General features: G+C 41.1%; 1 protein-coding gene across 5 annotated transcripts in view; it reads right to left on the reverse strand.

Annotated features, from left to right (window-relative positions):
• The window catches only part of SH3KBP1 (SH3 domain containing kinase binding protein 1), a 464,745-nt gene that overhangs the window by 56,433 nt on the left and 392,817 nt on the right, over positions 1 to 15,495 (reverse strand). For all 5 annotated transcript variants that reach the window (XM_073667463.1, XM_073667464.1, XM_073667465.1 and 2 more), the window contains 3 exons: positions 6,294 to 6,345; positions 3,509 to 3,592; positions 899 to 1,061 (listed from right to left, as the gene is read on the reverse strand). In XM_073667463.1, the coding sequence (XP_073523564.1) occupies positions 899 to 1,061; positions 3,509 to 3,592; positions 6,294 to 6,345 (299 nt within the window). The remainder of the gene's footprint in view (positions 1 to 898; positions 1,062 to 3,508; positions 3,593 to 6,293; positions 6,346 to 15,495) is intronic.

Raw genomic sequence — 15,495 nt, forward strand, 5'->3', positions numbered from 1 at the left:
ACACTTGTGAAACAATTGTGCACCTTTTTGATGTCAGACAACTGGTGAAAAGGGATGATGAATTCTCCCCAATTTGTCCTTTCTAGTGTAGTTAATAAAATGTATAGGTCACGGGGATACCGCGACAGAAAGGGGCCAGACGATCGTGACGTCTGGTTTCACAAACTCCTGCACTGGTTAGGGTTAGAAGTACTTCTCCATCTTATTAAACAGTACAGGTTTTTTCCTTGCTAAAAGTGCAAGGGTTAATCTGTTCAATTGAAGCTCCTGGAGCTTTCCTATCTGGATTGCCTCAGTTGTTCAGTGGTGACCACTCCCCTCTGTTATATATGCTCAACTCTGGCACTTAGGAATTGCCAGTGTTAGTGCTTACTGCTTGTTTAGGAGTTGGAGGTGTAGTTCGTGGTTGGAGAAGGCGTTTGGAGATGTGTTCAGGAGATTGTTGCTTGGAGTTTTGTTTGCGTGCACATTCCCATCCTCTTCAGTTTCTCCTTCCTTTTACTCCCCTGTGTTCCTCTCTGTTTGGTGAGTGTATTTTGTGGGATTGTTATTTTCATTTATTCCTGTCCATCTGGTTTGTGTATTCCTATACACTTTGACTTCCCAGCTCCCTGTGTGGGGGAGGGGACAGAAGGGTTAATTTAGGAGCATAGCAAGACACACGAACCCGGCGTCTCCACCTTCAGGAATAATCCAGGGGACAGGGATAGATTAGTTCTAGGGACCTGGCTAGTGCCCATAGTCATAAGCCACTGCGTGAGAGTATATTGCCTATATAGTTTTGTATTGGTGTGATATATGTATCAGGGTATGGATAGAGATAATATACGAAAGATGCATTGTAAGTCTTCAGATAAGATAACAAAAAAAAATGATTAGATTCTAGTCCGAGACTTACCGTGCATGTGTTACAGGTCCTGCTGGTCTCTCTGGCCTCCGGGGAGGAAGAGTGCCAGATTTATTAGAAGTGCTAGTTTTGGGTGGGCGAGGCTTCTTTGGAGGTATAGCGGGAACTGAGTGCTTCAGTGAACTGTCCCCTTTGTGTTCTCGGTCTGATCTCTCTGTAACAAAATGCTTGATCAAATTAGAAGGAAAAATCAAAAGGACTAGTAGAACTATAATTCCCAGATTTCAATAGAAGAAATTCCCTAATCCTTAAATTGAATATCCTCACTTGTATAATTTGCAATGCTAAGAATATAATGACGATTTTACTTGTCACACACCAAGGAAAGTAATACATGAACAAAGGGAAAAAAGCAGTGTGGGAAAAAATGTAAATGAGCAGTCAGTGAATTATCAAAAATGCATATGCATATAATTAAATATCACATAGAAAGACTAGCAGACATGCAATTAAAAAAACATTTAGAACTACATGGTATAGGCACTAGAGGATCATAAAAGACGTGTCACAGTAAGAAAGAAAAAAATTAATTGAAAAAAGGATATATGAACAGAATTAAGTGTATCATGTAGTGAGAAATATAGCCTAAAACATATTACATAATGCCTGTAAACTAGCAAGGAGATGCAAACAGTGAATCAGATATCCAAAGTCCCTGGGTACTGTTGCAGATGTCCGCTTCAGTAGAACCATCGCTACTCACTGTGGGAGAATGGACTGTTTTATATGGGACATGTAAGCCATAATTTGCATCATCATCACCAACATGGTGGATACAGGAAAGAAAAACCAACTCAAGAAAACTGAGAGGTCATACAATACAATCCATGGGAACTCCATGCATCAAAACAAACTAACAGCGCCATCTACTGTCTGCTGAACACAGTCCCTATAGCATAGCCTGCAGCTGTCCTATACTCCCAACAGTTACACAGCCAATGAAGTGCATGAGCTGTATGAAAGATAAGACATGTAAATAACATGGAAAAATGTATCCTAGCATCAAATGTTATAGTTCAGAGAGAGACAATATTAATACAACTGCTAATGATAAGTGGTTAGGCAGACACACGGCAATGCCCCACACACACTGCCCATACAAGTGATATTTTATATGGCATTTCTCTTTGCATTTTCTTGACAATTTATAGGAATGCATTTCATGTCCATATTTTACATTGCATTATATAGTCTGGCTAGAGAATCAATATTTTCTTAAGCAATGTTCTTAATTTCTTTTTTATATATAAATGGGTGGTTTAGAGGGCCAACAACTAATCATGGTCTGCGGCCTCAAGTGTCTATGTAATTTACCATAGGGTAATTTGTAATGTTTTGGATTATTTTGTTATTCTATATGAGCTTGTCTTTCTATGTGATATTAAAGGGGCTCTACAAAAAATGTAATAAAAGAAATAATACACATTTAAATATTAAACATTTTTCTACATACCTTTATTTAGCAAAAAGGTATGCTTTATCTACTGCACTCTGTCAGGATTTCAAAGATGGCACCTGCCATCAATCACAACCCGTTCTAAATTTCAGAGGACACACAGTAGGACGGGCAGAGTGAAGCACGAGACAGACGTGCAGACGTCCTCCCTGCACTGCACTAAAACTGTCAGGCTGACTGAGACGGATGTTCATTCTCAGCTAAAGAAACATTTATCTTCTCCTTTAGTCCGGCTCCACTCAATGTCCTGTCAGGTTGATTGAAATGGATGTTCATTCTCAGCTAAAGAAATATGTTTATCTTCTTCTTTAGTCCGGCTCCGCTCAGTGTCCTGTCAGGTTGATTGAAATGGATGTTCATTCTCAGCTAAAGAAATATGTTTATCTTCTTCTTTAGTCCGGCTCCGCTCAGTGTCCTGTCAGGTTGACTGAACAGTGGAATCTGCGTTCACGATGCCGGATGCTGCTCTGACGTGACCTCTGGCTTGTGCTTCATGCAGTCCATCCTACTAAGTGCCCTCTGAAATCTAGGATGGCTTGTGAGTGATGACAGCTGCTATCTTTAAAATCCTGACAGAGTGCGGTAGATAAAGCGTACCTTTTTGTTATGTAAAGGTATTTAGAAAAATGTTTAATATTTAAATGTGTATTTTTTTTATTATTTATTTTATTACAATTCCCAAAGAACCCCTTTAATCAAGCTCATACATTGATGGCAAACCTACAAATTCTTATTTTAATTTTTCCGACACAGCTTTTTCCCTTTGATCATATATCTAAATAAGATGGAAATTAGATGGAGATCTGTTTACTTGCCATCACTACTAGAGGACATTTAGGAGATTGCTTCATAAGATTTTATTACTGATTTCAATGTATAAATGACATACCATGACCTCTACTAATAATGGGGTGACTCTAAAAAAACCTTCCTTAGTCTACACAGAAAAGTAAAAAAAATAGCTGAAAAAACCTAGAAAATATGAACCTGTTGCTTACCAGTAACTTAAGTAAAAATGAATGTCACAAAACCAGAAAAAAAACAAGCATTAATAACATAATAGAATTCCAGAAAAAAAAGTAAAATAATAAATGTTATTTTCTGAGAATACATTTCCTTCCTGTAGAATAATGCACGGCACTGACCCTTCTCGTCTGGTCTGTGTGGGAGCGTTTCAGGCCTTTCTGGGGGAATCTTCCTGATGTCTTGCTTTCTGTCAGAGGCACCCACTGCAAGAAAAAAAAAACTATGTAAACTTATCTACAAGAGGAGATATTGGCTAAACTGCACAAATCCAACATTCAGCGCACAGCACCGGGATTACAGCCATGATTCCGGCAGCATACTCCAGGGAAAGCAGCCAGCTGTACAAGAAGCTTAGTCAGGACACCTTGGTGGAAATAAGATTATCTTGTCTAGCACGATACGCCATCTACTTAAAATTCATGAATGTAAATCCAGGACGTATAGATTCTCCCTCACCTCTTTAGGGAATTTATAACGCATGTAAGATAAATCTCAGCTGACAAAACCCTGTCTACATATAGATATAAAGCTGAATAATGTAATTCCTGGTCCCCACGTGTGTAATGATGTGGATGCCTCCTGAGCTCAATTCCCTAGGTGCACTAACCAAGAATAGAAAGGGCTCCGCAGAACCTCATTATCTCACTTGTGATCGGAATTAGCTACAGTGTTGTCATTTTTTCCTTTATTTAAACAGCCGCCCTCCATGCACTCAGCCTTTTATGAGCACAGATGTGAATGCTTTTTATGCCTAATGGTGAAGCTAAATGGTATCTTGCCACAATATGTAAATACCACTCTTCTTAGATTCTTAATAATGCAAATGAGTGATTCAAAGAAGCACTCCCCCCCCCCAAAAAAAATATAGTCCCTAATCACTTAGCAATATGTTGTGTTATATGAAGGTATAAGCGTTAAAATACTGACAGATCGGCATCTTCTTCGGTTCCCAATGAAATTCTGATCTTCTTCTGAACAACGTGACTGCAATTCAGACTGAACGGCTCACACAACGTCTTCTGTTGGTTCTAGAAGTGGCTTTCTCAATGTAAATGTCACATCTCCATCATGACCTGTTCCTGCAACATCTGCTTTTATCGCCAGGCGCCGCTGTATTCATTCTGCTCGTGATAGAAGAGTTGTTGGAACCTGAAGCTCTGGACAGCAGGCTCTGTCCAACCACTTAGATTTGGGTGGCTGGGATCTTCAGTGCCATCCAGTCAAGCAGTATGGGTATGTGTGCTGTATAGCTGGAATTATCAGCTCCTTGCTCCAGCCAATTGGAGAGCACCACACCCTACTTGAACTTCCAGCTTACTGCTGGAAGCTGCCAGATATAGCTTTGTGCTTCCTTGGTTTAGGTCTGTGGTTTCTGCTCCTATGTTGTATTTGTAGTCTTCTGTTTTGACTTCGGCTTGTTTACTGACATTTCACCTGCCTGACGATTTTGTACCTTTGCTGCCCCCTCTTGATTTTGACCCAGCTACCTGACTGTCCTTCTGGCCAACTTGCACCCCCAGAACAGAATCTGACTCTGTGGCCCTTGCACAGGGACCCCTGAGTAAGTCCAGATCCATGTATGTTGGTTAAATGGTGAAGGCCAGGGCAACCCTAGGGCTCTAGGAAATGGAGTAGCTTGTTCGTGGTAGCCATTTTAATCCTGGCAAGCTGCCTAGCCACCATTGACAGAGCAATCTTACAGAAAGTCTGAGAGTCTTGATGTGAGATTAACATAGGGACAGCAGCTACCGGGCCACGCAGAAGATGCTGTGTGAGTTGGCTAGTATGAATTGCAGTCACGATGTTCACATGAGGATTGTAATGGTGCTAAGAGCCGGAAAAGACGGCGATCAATCGATATTTTAACACGAATACTATACACTACAGACATACACTATCGCCGAGGGATTGGAGAATACTTTTTTTGTTGAAAGTGCTTCTTTAAACATTTTTCACTTACATAATATTAATCTTCAATCCCTCAACATACCATGAGATGAGCTTGTAAGAGTAGAAGGGCTGTGTAAGCAAGGCCAAAGGATTATAGCCAAGATTATAGTGTATACAGTTCTTATGCAATCCTTTGTGTCTCCATGGTAACTGACTAAACAAACCCCCTAAGTAGTCAGATTCTGCAGTGATGCATTACTCCACTCTTTTCCTCCTCTTTCACTGCCATCTGGTTAGTAAGATGAGAAGGCTAAAAGTAAGAGTACTGAAGTTACAACAAGCTTCCCCAAAATAGGCAGATTATGAGCATTTTACTGTACAGTAACATTTCTTTTCATAAGTGCTATGATATCACCAGCTCCTCAATATATTATATATATTATAGCAAGCTCATACCCAAAATTAAGCTTCTGAGGTGGTCGGTTACCATTAGTGCATTAACTTTTGTTGTCAGCAAGAAGCATTTACCAATAGCTGTGTGTTTATTACTGCAGAAAATGACCACTAGATGGCAAATGTCCCTACTTTTTTGACAACCTTACAGTATAACCTACATATGGTTTAAATCCCAAATATCCAAAACAAGCTCGAAAAAGGTCCAAGACTCCTGGGCTGAAACATCGCAAGCATGGGCCAAGAAAAGTCATTTTCTTTACTTTTAACCATTTGGAGTGTTGTTTTTGGATATTTATATATGGAATATTCTGGCTGGGACGCTGAGGCTTGCACTGCCCTGCTATACTAGTTACTGTGCTTGTTTGTTTCCCTCTAAGCATCACGTTACGTGCATCGCACCGCATTGTCATGATGCTGTGAAGCCTAATAAGCGCCAGAAGAGTCTCAGATGCCGGATGTTCTATGGAGGGTGCAGAAGTGAAGACTGGATGTCGGACACGGGTGGTGAGAATAGATTTGCTCATTGTTAGTGATTCGGTTTACAGGCTTTTCACTTACCTGCTCCTGGTTTGGTGACTGGAGCTGATGGAGGCGGTGGCTTCTTCGGTCTCTATAAAATGAGAATATGAGGAGGTAAATATTAGAACAAACACCTAAAATGCAAAAAAAAGTATACTATGAAATATACATTTCTTTCTCAATTGCTGAAATATATATGTACATGCTAAAGTTTTAGACAGGTGGGGAAAAATGCTGCGTTTTAAGAATACTTTCAAATATAGAAGTGTTAATAGTAGCTAATTTTAATCAAGTAACAAAATACCAAAGTGAATGGACAAAAATAAATCTAAATAAAATCAATGTTTGGTGTGACCACCCTTTACCTTAAAAACAGCATCAATTCTTCTAAATACACTCACACCCAGTCTTTGAAGGAACTCGACAGAGAAGTTGTTGCAAACATCTTGGAAAACTAACAGATCTCCAGTGGATGTAGGTTTGCACCAAAGATGAGCAAATAAATTTTAGTGGAACAGAATTCTTCTTGAATTTTACAAAAATCCACATTTGTCAAAATGCGGATGTTCAGCAATTCGCTTCAGTGTGCATTCAGCAAAATGGCGGCTGCTGGCCATTTTTGTGAACCGTATGACCATCAAAATGTTAAACCCTTTTAGGCTGTGTGCCCACTATGCGTTTTTTAAGCGTTTCCGCAGCGGCAATTCAGCTGTAGAAACGCTTAAAAACGCTTGGTAGAAGGCCTGCAATGTTCCCCAATGATAATCCGAATGTGCTGTGCACATGCTGCGGAAATTTCCGCTGCGGATTATCACTGCGGAAAAAACGCAGCACTACCACTTATTTAGCAGAAGTGCTGAGTTTTCGCCGCCATTGACTTGCATTGTAACACATGGAATCCGCATCACTGAATCTGTACATGCAGAATCCATGTGTTTCAATATGCGGATGGTACCCGGGTCTGGAGAGGAGGAGACACTCCTCCGGACCCGGGAACCATAGTACCTGTAAAAAAAAAGAATACAATAAATATTATACTTACCTTCTGATGGCCCCCGGTGTGCTTGTCTCGGCTTGCCGGCAGCTCGTGGTAGGACCTGCGGTGATGCGACCGCTGACGTCGGCAGGTCCTTTAGTCTACTGCGAGCTGCCAGCAAGCCGAGACAAGGACACCGGGGGCCATCAGAAGGTAAGTATAATATTTATTTTTTACCATTCTTTCGGTCACACTATATGAATCCATGCCGTTTGCATGGTATATAGTGTGACCAAGTTGTCAAGCACTTTCCAAGTGATGCTAAAATCGCTTGGAAAGCGCTTGACAACCCGCATGCGGAAATGAATGTGAAGAATGCTTCATATCCACATGTCCCTGGCAGGAAAAACGCATGTACAATCCACATGTACAATCCACATGCGTTTTTTCTACCAGGGAGATGCAGAAACGCTCAGGAAAAATCCTGAGCATTTCTGCATCGTGGGCACATAGCCTTACTCACTTTACCGCTCACCTCTCTGGTCTGTCAGCTCTTCATCGCCACCTGTCCGGTCCTCATTGCATCTTTGGATTGGATTGCCGTCGAACGCTCTGAAATCCCCGGGCCTCTCATGCTAGGCTGGGGCTTATGGGTATGATAGGCTAGAGTTCTGCTCATGCGCCCCAAAGGTCATGGCCCATGCAGAGACATGTTCTGCCAGATCTTAGTGGATAGCAGTGCTGGGCATCTTTCGATTTCAAAGAGAAGTAAGCATGATGTGTCTTTCATCAGCTGCACTAAATTTTCTTGTCCAACCTCTGTATCTGCAGTCCCATTTCTTTATGCCTTCTTAAATGAGTTTGAATAGCGTTTCCTAAATCAAAGTCTGCTTCGAAATCTTTGTCTAGAAGAGACCTTGCTGATGCAGAATAACTACCTTGTGTCTTGTGCTTGTCTCAGTCTTGCCAAGGTGACATGAAACTCTTCCACAACCTCACCTCTTCAGCAGAGTTTGGCTATTCTTCACCCAGTATTAAGCCTGCTTCACAGATGTTTCTATTTCAGATAATTACTATGTTTCAACCTATATATGAAAATGATTATTATCTGTTTGGTCGAATTAGTTACTCCTATTCCTGACTATAAAACCTGATGTTGTTCAAGTGTAACTAGAAGAATTAATGCTTTGATGCTATTTTGAAGGCAAAGGGTGGTCTCACCAAAATTTCATTTGGTTTGGATTTGTCTTTTGCTCATACACTTTGCATTTTGTTAACGGATAAATAAAATATTAACACTTCTATTTTTGAAAGCATTCTTACTCTGCAGCATTTTACCTGCCTAAAACGTTTGCACAGTACTGCATGCAACTGTACAAGCATACAATTGCATACGTCTGGGGCCATATGTTCATCATAATGTTTCAAATGTAAACCCTAAACGTGCTGTGAATCTAGCCTTAGAGCAGGGATATTAAACTCAAAAACACAGAGGGCCAAAATTAAAAACTTGGACAAAGTCGCAGACCAACCAGTATACAGTATAATGGGCCCCACACAGTCCTCATGTAGTATAATGGGCCCCACACAGTCCTCATGTAGTATAATGGGCCCCACATAGTCCTCCATACAGTATAATGAACCCCACATAGTCCTCCATACAGTATAATGGGCCCCACATAGTCCTCCAAACAGTATAATGGCTCCACATAGCTTTCCATACAGTATAATGGCCCCACATAGTCCTCCATACAGTAAAATGGGCCCCACATAGTCCTCCAAACAGTATAATGGCTCCACATAGCTTTCCATACAGTATAATGGGCCCCACATAATCCTCCATACAGTATAATGGGCACCATATAGTGCTCCATACAGTATAATGGGCCCACATAGGGGTGGTGGTTCTGGTGTTGCAGGCTAAATATAATCACCCCCTGCGGGCCAGCGTTTAACATGCATGCCTTAGAGCAGGGATGTTAAACTCAAACACACAGAACGAAACACCAAAACGAAAAACTTGGAGAATTTGCGGGCCAGCCAGTATACAGTATAATGGACCCCACACAATCCTCCATACAGTATAAGGGGTCCCACATAGTCCTCCATACAGTATAATGGGTCTCACATAGTCCGCCATACAGTATAATGGGCCCCACATAGTCCTCAATACAGAATAATGGACCTCACAGTCCTTCATACAGAATAATGGGCCTCACATAGTCCCCCTTACAGTATTATGGGCACCACATAGTCCTCTATACAGAATAATGGGTCACATAGTCCGCCATACAGTATAATGGACCCCATATAGTCCTCAATGCAGTATAATGGGCCCCACATAGTCCTCCATACAGTATAATGGGCCTCCCATAGCTTCCATACAGAATAATGGGCCTTACATAGTCCTCCATACAGAATAATGGGCCTCACATAGTTTCCCATACAGTATTATGGGCATCACATAGTCCTCCATGCAGAATAATGGGCCTCACATAGTCCTCCATACAGTATTATGGGCACCACATAGTCCTCCATACAGAATAATGGCCCCACATAGTCCTCCATACAGAATAATGGCCCCACATACGGGTGGTTGTTCTGGTGTCGCGGGCCAAATAAAAACCCCCTGCGGGCCAGATTTGGCCCACGAGCCAGAGTTTGACACGTATGCCTTAGAGGTACAGCAAATGTAAAGCCTAAACATGCCGTGAATCTAGCCTTGCAGGAACAGCTAGCAAACCCTCTAATGTTATGAGATGGAAACATTATTCACATAAAAACATCCATAATCCCTAAATAAACATGAATTCAGACGCCACTAAAAGTCTAATGTGCTATTTAACTTTGCTAATGCTTTTGCTGATGAAAGATCCTACAGGCTTTGCAGGTGCTTATTTAGATTGCATATCATTTTCTCTAGAGATTACATGAGCACAATCTGCTAGGTAATGCAAGTATATTTTCTTCTACGTAAAATATATTTATTTTGTATAATTTTCAATGTGCAGCTAAATTCCTGGTGAATCATCATTTAACATCTGAAATTGATCCATGGAAAGTGTAAAATGAACAGTTAGCTCCATTTCACATTCAGAGTAACAATTTCATCATCGCCTGGTTTCCCAGAGTGACCCTGATTTATGTTTAATTCAGATCAGAATTTATTAATATACAATCATTTATTTATATTTGCAAATCTAATGGAATATTACACCCCCACACCCCAAACATCACCATTTAAACAGATTTTATGTAAAATAAAGAATATTATCAGACATTAATTCCAGTCATGAATCTCAAATACGCATTGCTGTATTAGGTCAGACATAAATTAGCAATCAAAAGAACTTTCCTACAAATGTAATCCCCTACTACCTGCAAAATCATAGACCACAGATAAGAGGTATAATCTGGTTAAACCAAAAAAAATTGCTTTTTTTGCTTTTAATAGCCAATCGTAGTAATCGTTAGGTCTTATTTTGATCGGTGTATTGTAACAGTGTTTAAATGGTGACGGTCGATTAAATAAACTTGGACTCATATGATGGCCACTACTTGGACAACCCCTTCTGAGTCCTTGTTCCCCGCAGTAAAATAATACCACTTATAGTCTCCTCTGGTGCCGATGCCGTTCTAGCGGTGTAGGCACTGTCTCTCCCAGGGCTCACGTGACTTTGGCTTCTCTCTCCTTTCCTATGGACATAATTGACATCTGGAGGCAGTGAGACCTGTGGCTGCTCTCACTTCCTCTGGATGTCTTGATTCATCCAAAGGAGAGTGAAGTCAGTGTTGACTGGCCACAAGGATTGCGTGCCACTGGGAGTCCCGACACCACTGAAACAACGCCAGCAGAGTGGGTGAGTATAGGTGTTGTTATTTTACTGTGGGAAAACACAGAGATTGAAAAGTGGATGTCCGAGTAGTGGACAACCCCTTGAAGAGATAGGGAAGTATCCTGCTCTCTGTTGGACCTCTTGCTATATGACACCATAACGTGTATATACTCCATATACCTTTATATACTCCATCAGATGCCGTGTTACAAATCCTCTTAAAGCACTGCCCTTTTAGAGGAGAATACTATGTAACCATAAAGTGTATAAAAAGCTCTGTGTGGCAGCACACCATGTCTGTGGTTCTGTAATATTGGTACATTAGATAAAGCTAAAAGCCACAGCACAAGTTACATGATTGATTTATGGTAAATATCTATTTTCCTGCAGTAATAGGGGGCTTTAGCACTCAGAGTGATCTTGACCTCTTTGTGAGGTCTGCTGATAAACAAAATTATTATAATGACCATTTACAATATTTAAATAAGTCTAAGGTACCATAAGATATGATACAAAAATGTACAAATTTGCTAGCACACTCAATAATATGCATGTGCAAGTACGCTGTGGCTTTATATAAGAATACTAAGCAACAGCACTCTGCTATTATTGAATACACAAAAGCCACTATTGGCACACAGGTAAAAATGTGAGGTTCCTTGTAAACATTTTAATCAGAGTATATGCTGATCTGCCAACAACAACACAACCTCTTTCAGATGAGACCCTAAACACTCACTTCTGTATGTATGTAGACCTCAAATGAACTGGGCAAAAATAGGATCTTCTGGATTCTGAAACCTATTCTTTCTCAGCTCATTTAAAGCCTAGACACAAAGAGAGGCGAATTTCACTATTATTACAATCGTAAAAACAGGAAGTTCTTATTTTACATTTTGATCAAAGTGTGCATTCACATTTGCTAAGGATAAGATGACCTCTTTTAGATGCGACCCAATGATTCTCATCTTTTTGTGCCCAGCCTTCAACTGAACTGGGAAAGAATTGGATCCAGAATCCTGAAGATCTTCAAATGGAAAGAATATGGTACCACAACAAACCTGCCAAGAGAGGGCCGTCCGGCAAAACTCTCAGCCCGGGGCAAGGAGGGCATTCATCAGAGAGGCAGCACAGAGACCAAAGGTAAACACCCTAAAGGAGCTGCAGAGTTCCCAAGCAGAGACTGGAGTATCTGTCCATACGACCACAATAAGTCGTACACTCCATAGAGGTGGCCTTTATAGAAGTGTGGAAGAAAAAAGCCTTTAATTACACACAAATATTGTAAGGCTCGTTTTGAGTTTGAGGACAGGGAAAATGGTTTGAGTAGAGGGGAAGCTGGATGGTGCAAAATACAGGGATATTCTTGAGCAAAACCTGTTTAAGTCTGTCAGTGATTTGAGACTGGGATGGAAGTTCACCTTCCAACAAGACAATGACCCAAGGCATACTGCTAAAGCAACGCTCGAGTGGTTTACGGGGAAACGTGTAAATGTTTTGGAGTGGTCTAGTCAAAGCCCAGACCTTAATCCAATTGATAGTCTGTGGTTAGACTTGAAGATTGCTGTCCACCAGAGAAAACCATCTAACTTGAAGGAGCTGGAGCAGTTTTGCCTTGAGAAATGGGCAAAAATTCCAGTGGCAAGATGTGGAAAGTTCATAGTGACTTATCCAAAGCGACTTGCAGCTGTAATTGCCACAAAAGGAGGCTCTACAAAGTACTGACTTTAGGGGGCGAAGAGTTATGCACACTGAAGTTTTCAGTTATTCTAGCATATTTCTTGTTTGCTTCACAATAAAGAGGAAACCAAATATTCACAGCTATAGGCATGTTCTTTACATGAACTGATGCAAACCCTAAAAAAAACAGATGCTGTGGTACATCATTTTAACGTAGGGGGTAAATATGTTGTGTACATTTGCAGAAGAAAAAGGTCTTAAGGGACCAGTCTGCAGCCTTGCAATCAGCACATGCTGCTGTTAAGCCTGAAATCTTTCTCTCAATATAATGGATGATTTTATCTGACCTAGGGAGGTGGGCATAAATTGTTGAATTAAATAGGAACTCTATAATTACAGCAATTTAACTCATGATTTCCGATGTCTGGCCTGGACTATTTTTGTACTTCCATTGTTAAAGTGACAGACAGATTTCAAACTGCAGGGAAATATTATTTTACAGTGTCAGCACAGGATGCCTTGCGTTGTTCTTTCTCGAGAGGTATTACAGGTCTCACACATTGTATTTTTCATACATAAATTGCATTATTTCCTCTAGCGACACCAAATTCCACTGTAATTTCTGTAATATGTCTAAATATTGTCTCTACTCTGCAAAGAGCACATAATGATCACTGAGCCGGTTACCTCCATCATTCAGATTATCAGTGTAGTTGTCTGATTTTACTCATCCATTCATATATATCATAACTGCAGCGCTACCTCTGCATCCGAAAAATATCCAAATCAGAACCAGAAGAGGCAGTATATTTCACATAGCTGGCGGCTAAACTCTTCTTCAGCGGACAGCAATGGTACGGCTACCGCTCCATATACTTGTAGAGTAAGTCACCGGAACTGGACCACTTCCCTTCTCCTGAAGTGCTCTGGGGGCGTGTTGATGCACCCAGAGAGCAGTGAAACTCCCTAATACACTTCCAGACTGATTTGCATACATCATTGATATCATTAGTGCTGGCACATCTGATTACAGAAAACAGGTATTAATTTTATTGTTTTACTAGGACCTATGCAATCATGCCACTAGGTTAAGTAATAAAAATATCCTAACAAGTTTCCTTTAATCTGTGTTTATGTCCACCATAAGTCTAAATCTCCTGCACTATAATTCAATGTATTTAATAGATCTGAAAAAACGCTGTTAGTTCATTTTAACTGAGATGTAAATTTGTGCGCAATACATTTGGGCAAGGCCCGATGTAGGTGTAGCACAGGCCTCCACGTGCAACCACCTCATCAGCTGCCAAGTGTGGGAGATAGTCTAACTTGGAAGCAATATTCTTAATATAGTAACATATTGGAATATATATAATGTGATTATACCTTGTAAGGTAGCGCTATTCATCACGCTGGGAGCACTCGCTTCACCGGGTCAATTAAAGCACACCTGCAACGTTTTTTGGTAATTCACAGTCCAGCAATTTATTACATCTCATAAACCGCTCATAACATAGTCCATCTCAGTGGCTCGCCGACATGTTACACATAATATCCCAGAGCCTTTCTAGTGACAGACATGCCCGCTTGGCTCCAGATACAGCCTTCAGCAAGGTAGCAATATCAATGTCCACATCAAACAGCGTTTTTACCTTGCCAGGTCGTAGCTGCTTCAGTCAGCTCAGTTCTGCCACAGCTTTGTTTTTTAGGCTTCCCAGATGGGGCCTCCGGGCCACGTACCTTCAAAGGCTACTAGTATCTCAAACACAGGGGGATCCAGCCTTTGCCTTCCAGGCTAGTGGAGTCCCACACAGGGACCAGGCCTCTCGCCCTCCAAGGCTACTGGTATCTCCAACACCGGGGATCCAGCCTCTGCCTTCCAGGCTTCACCAGGCCTCTCTCTCTAGGCCTCACCAGGCAACTCTTTCTCTCCTTGTTTCAGAACTACCAGGGTTTATATATCCTTTTGTGCACACAGGACCTGTGATGATGTCACAGTCACGTGATCGGTCACCTGAGGGGGAGGTAAATGGTCAGCTAGAGCACACCCCCTGGACATTCTAGCAATGCAGCAAGCAGCTGCATTACAACCTATACTTATATCCAGCATGCAAATAAAGAGGGTTTTTTTCTGTCAGATGGGTAAAACAAAATTTCTGAACATCTCCCAATAAAATCCTCAGTATCCAAGCACCTCTATGCGCACGTCAATACCGCTCAGTATAAAATAGAAACTAAATATGGCCGTGAGCACAAGACATTATCCTTAGTTTTTTTGCACCTGTTTAGCAGCTTTTTAATTTCGCTTCATTGCGATTTTACTGAAAGGGTTCGTCCAGGATTAAAAAAAAATGTCCAGATAGCAAAGGATGTGATAAATTAAGAAAAAATATATAATATATTCTAATCTAGTAAATTTGCTGTCTTAGGCTAAGGCCCACTATCAGTATTTGGTCAGTATTTTTTCTCAGGAGTGGGAGCCAAAACCAGGAGTGGGTGATAAAAGCAGAATAGGTGACTTGTTTCTATTATACCTTTTCTCTGATTGTTCCTCATCTGGTTTTGTCTCCCACTCCTGAGAAAAAATACTGACTGAATACTGACCAAATACTGATAGTGGGGCCGTAGCCCAAGTCATCCACTCTCACAGGTTTCAGCCGATCAGTGGCCTCTGATTGATTGTGTGGCACCCTGCTACACACAGGTACCACAGGACCCAAAAGGGTGCATGGACGGACTTCTCCACAAGAGG

Source organism: Phyllobates terribilis, unplaced genomic scaffold (assembly GCF_046119375.1).
Source record: "Phyllobates terribilis strain yellow unplaced genomic scaffold, ASM4611937v1 Scaffold_2__4_contigs__length_985480577, whole genome shotgun sequence".
Taxonomy (NCBI): Eukaryota; Metazoa; Chordata; class Amphibia; order Anura; family Dendrobatidae; genus Phyllobates; species Phyllobates terribilis.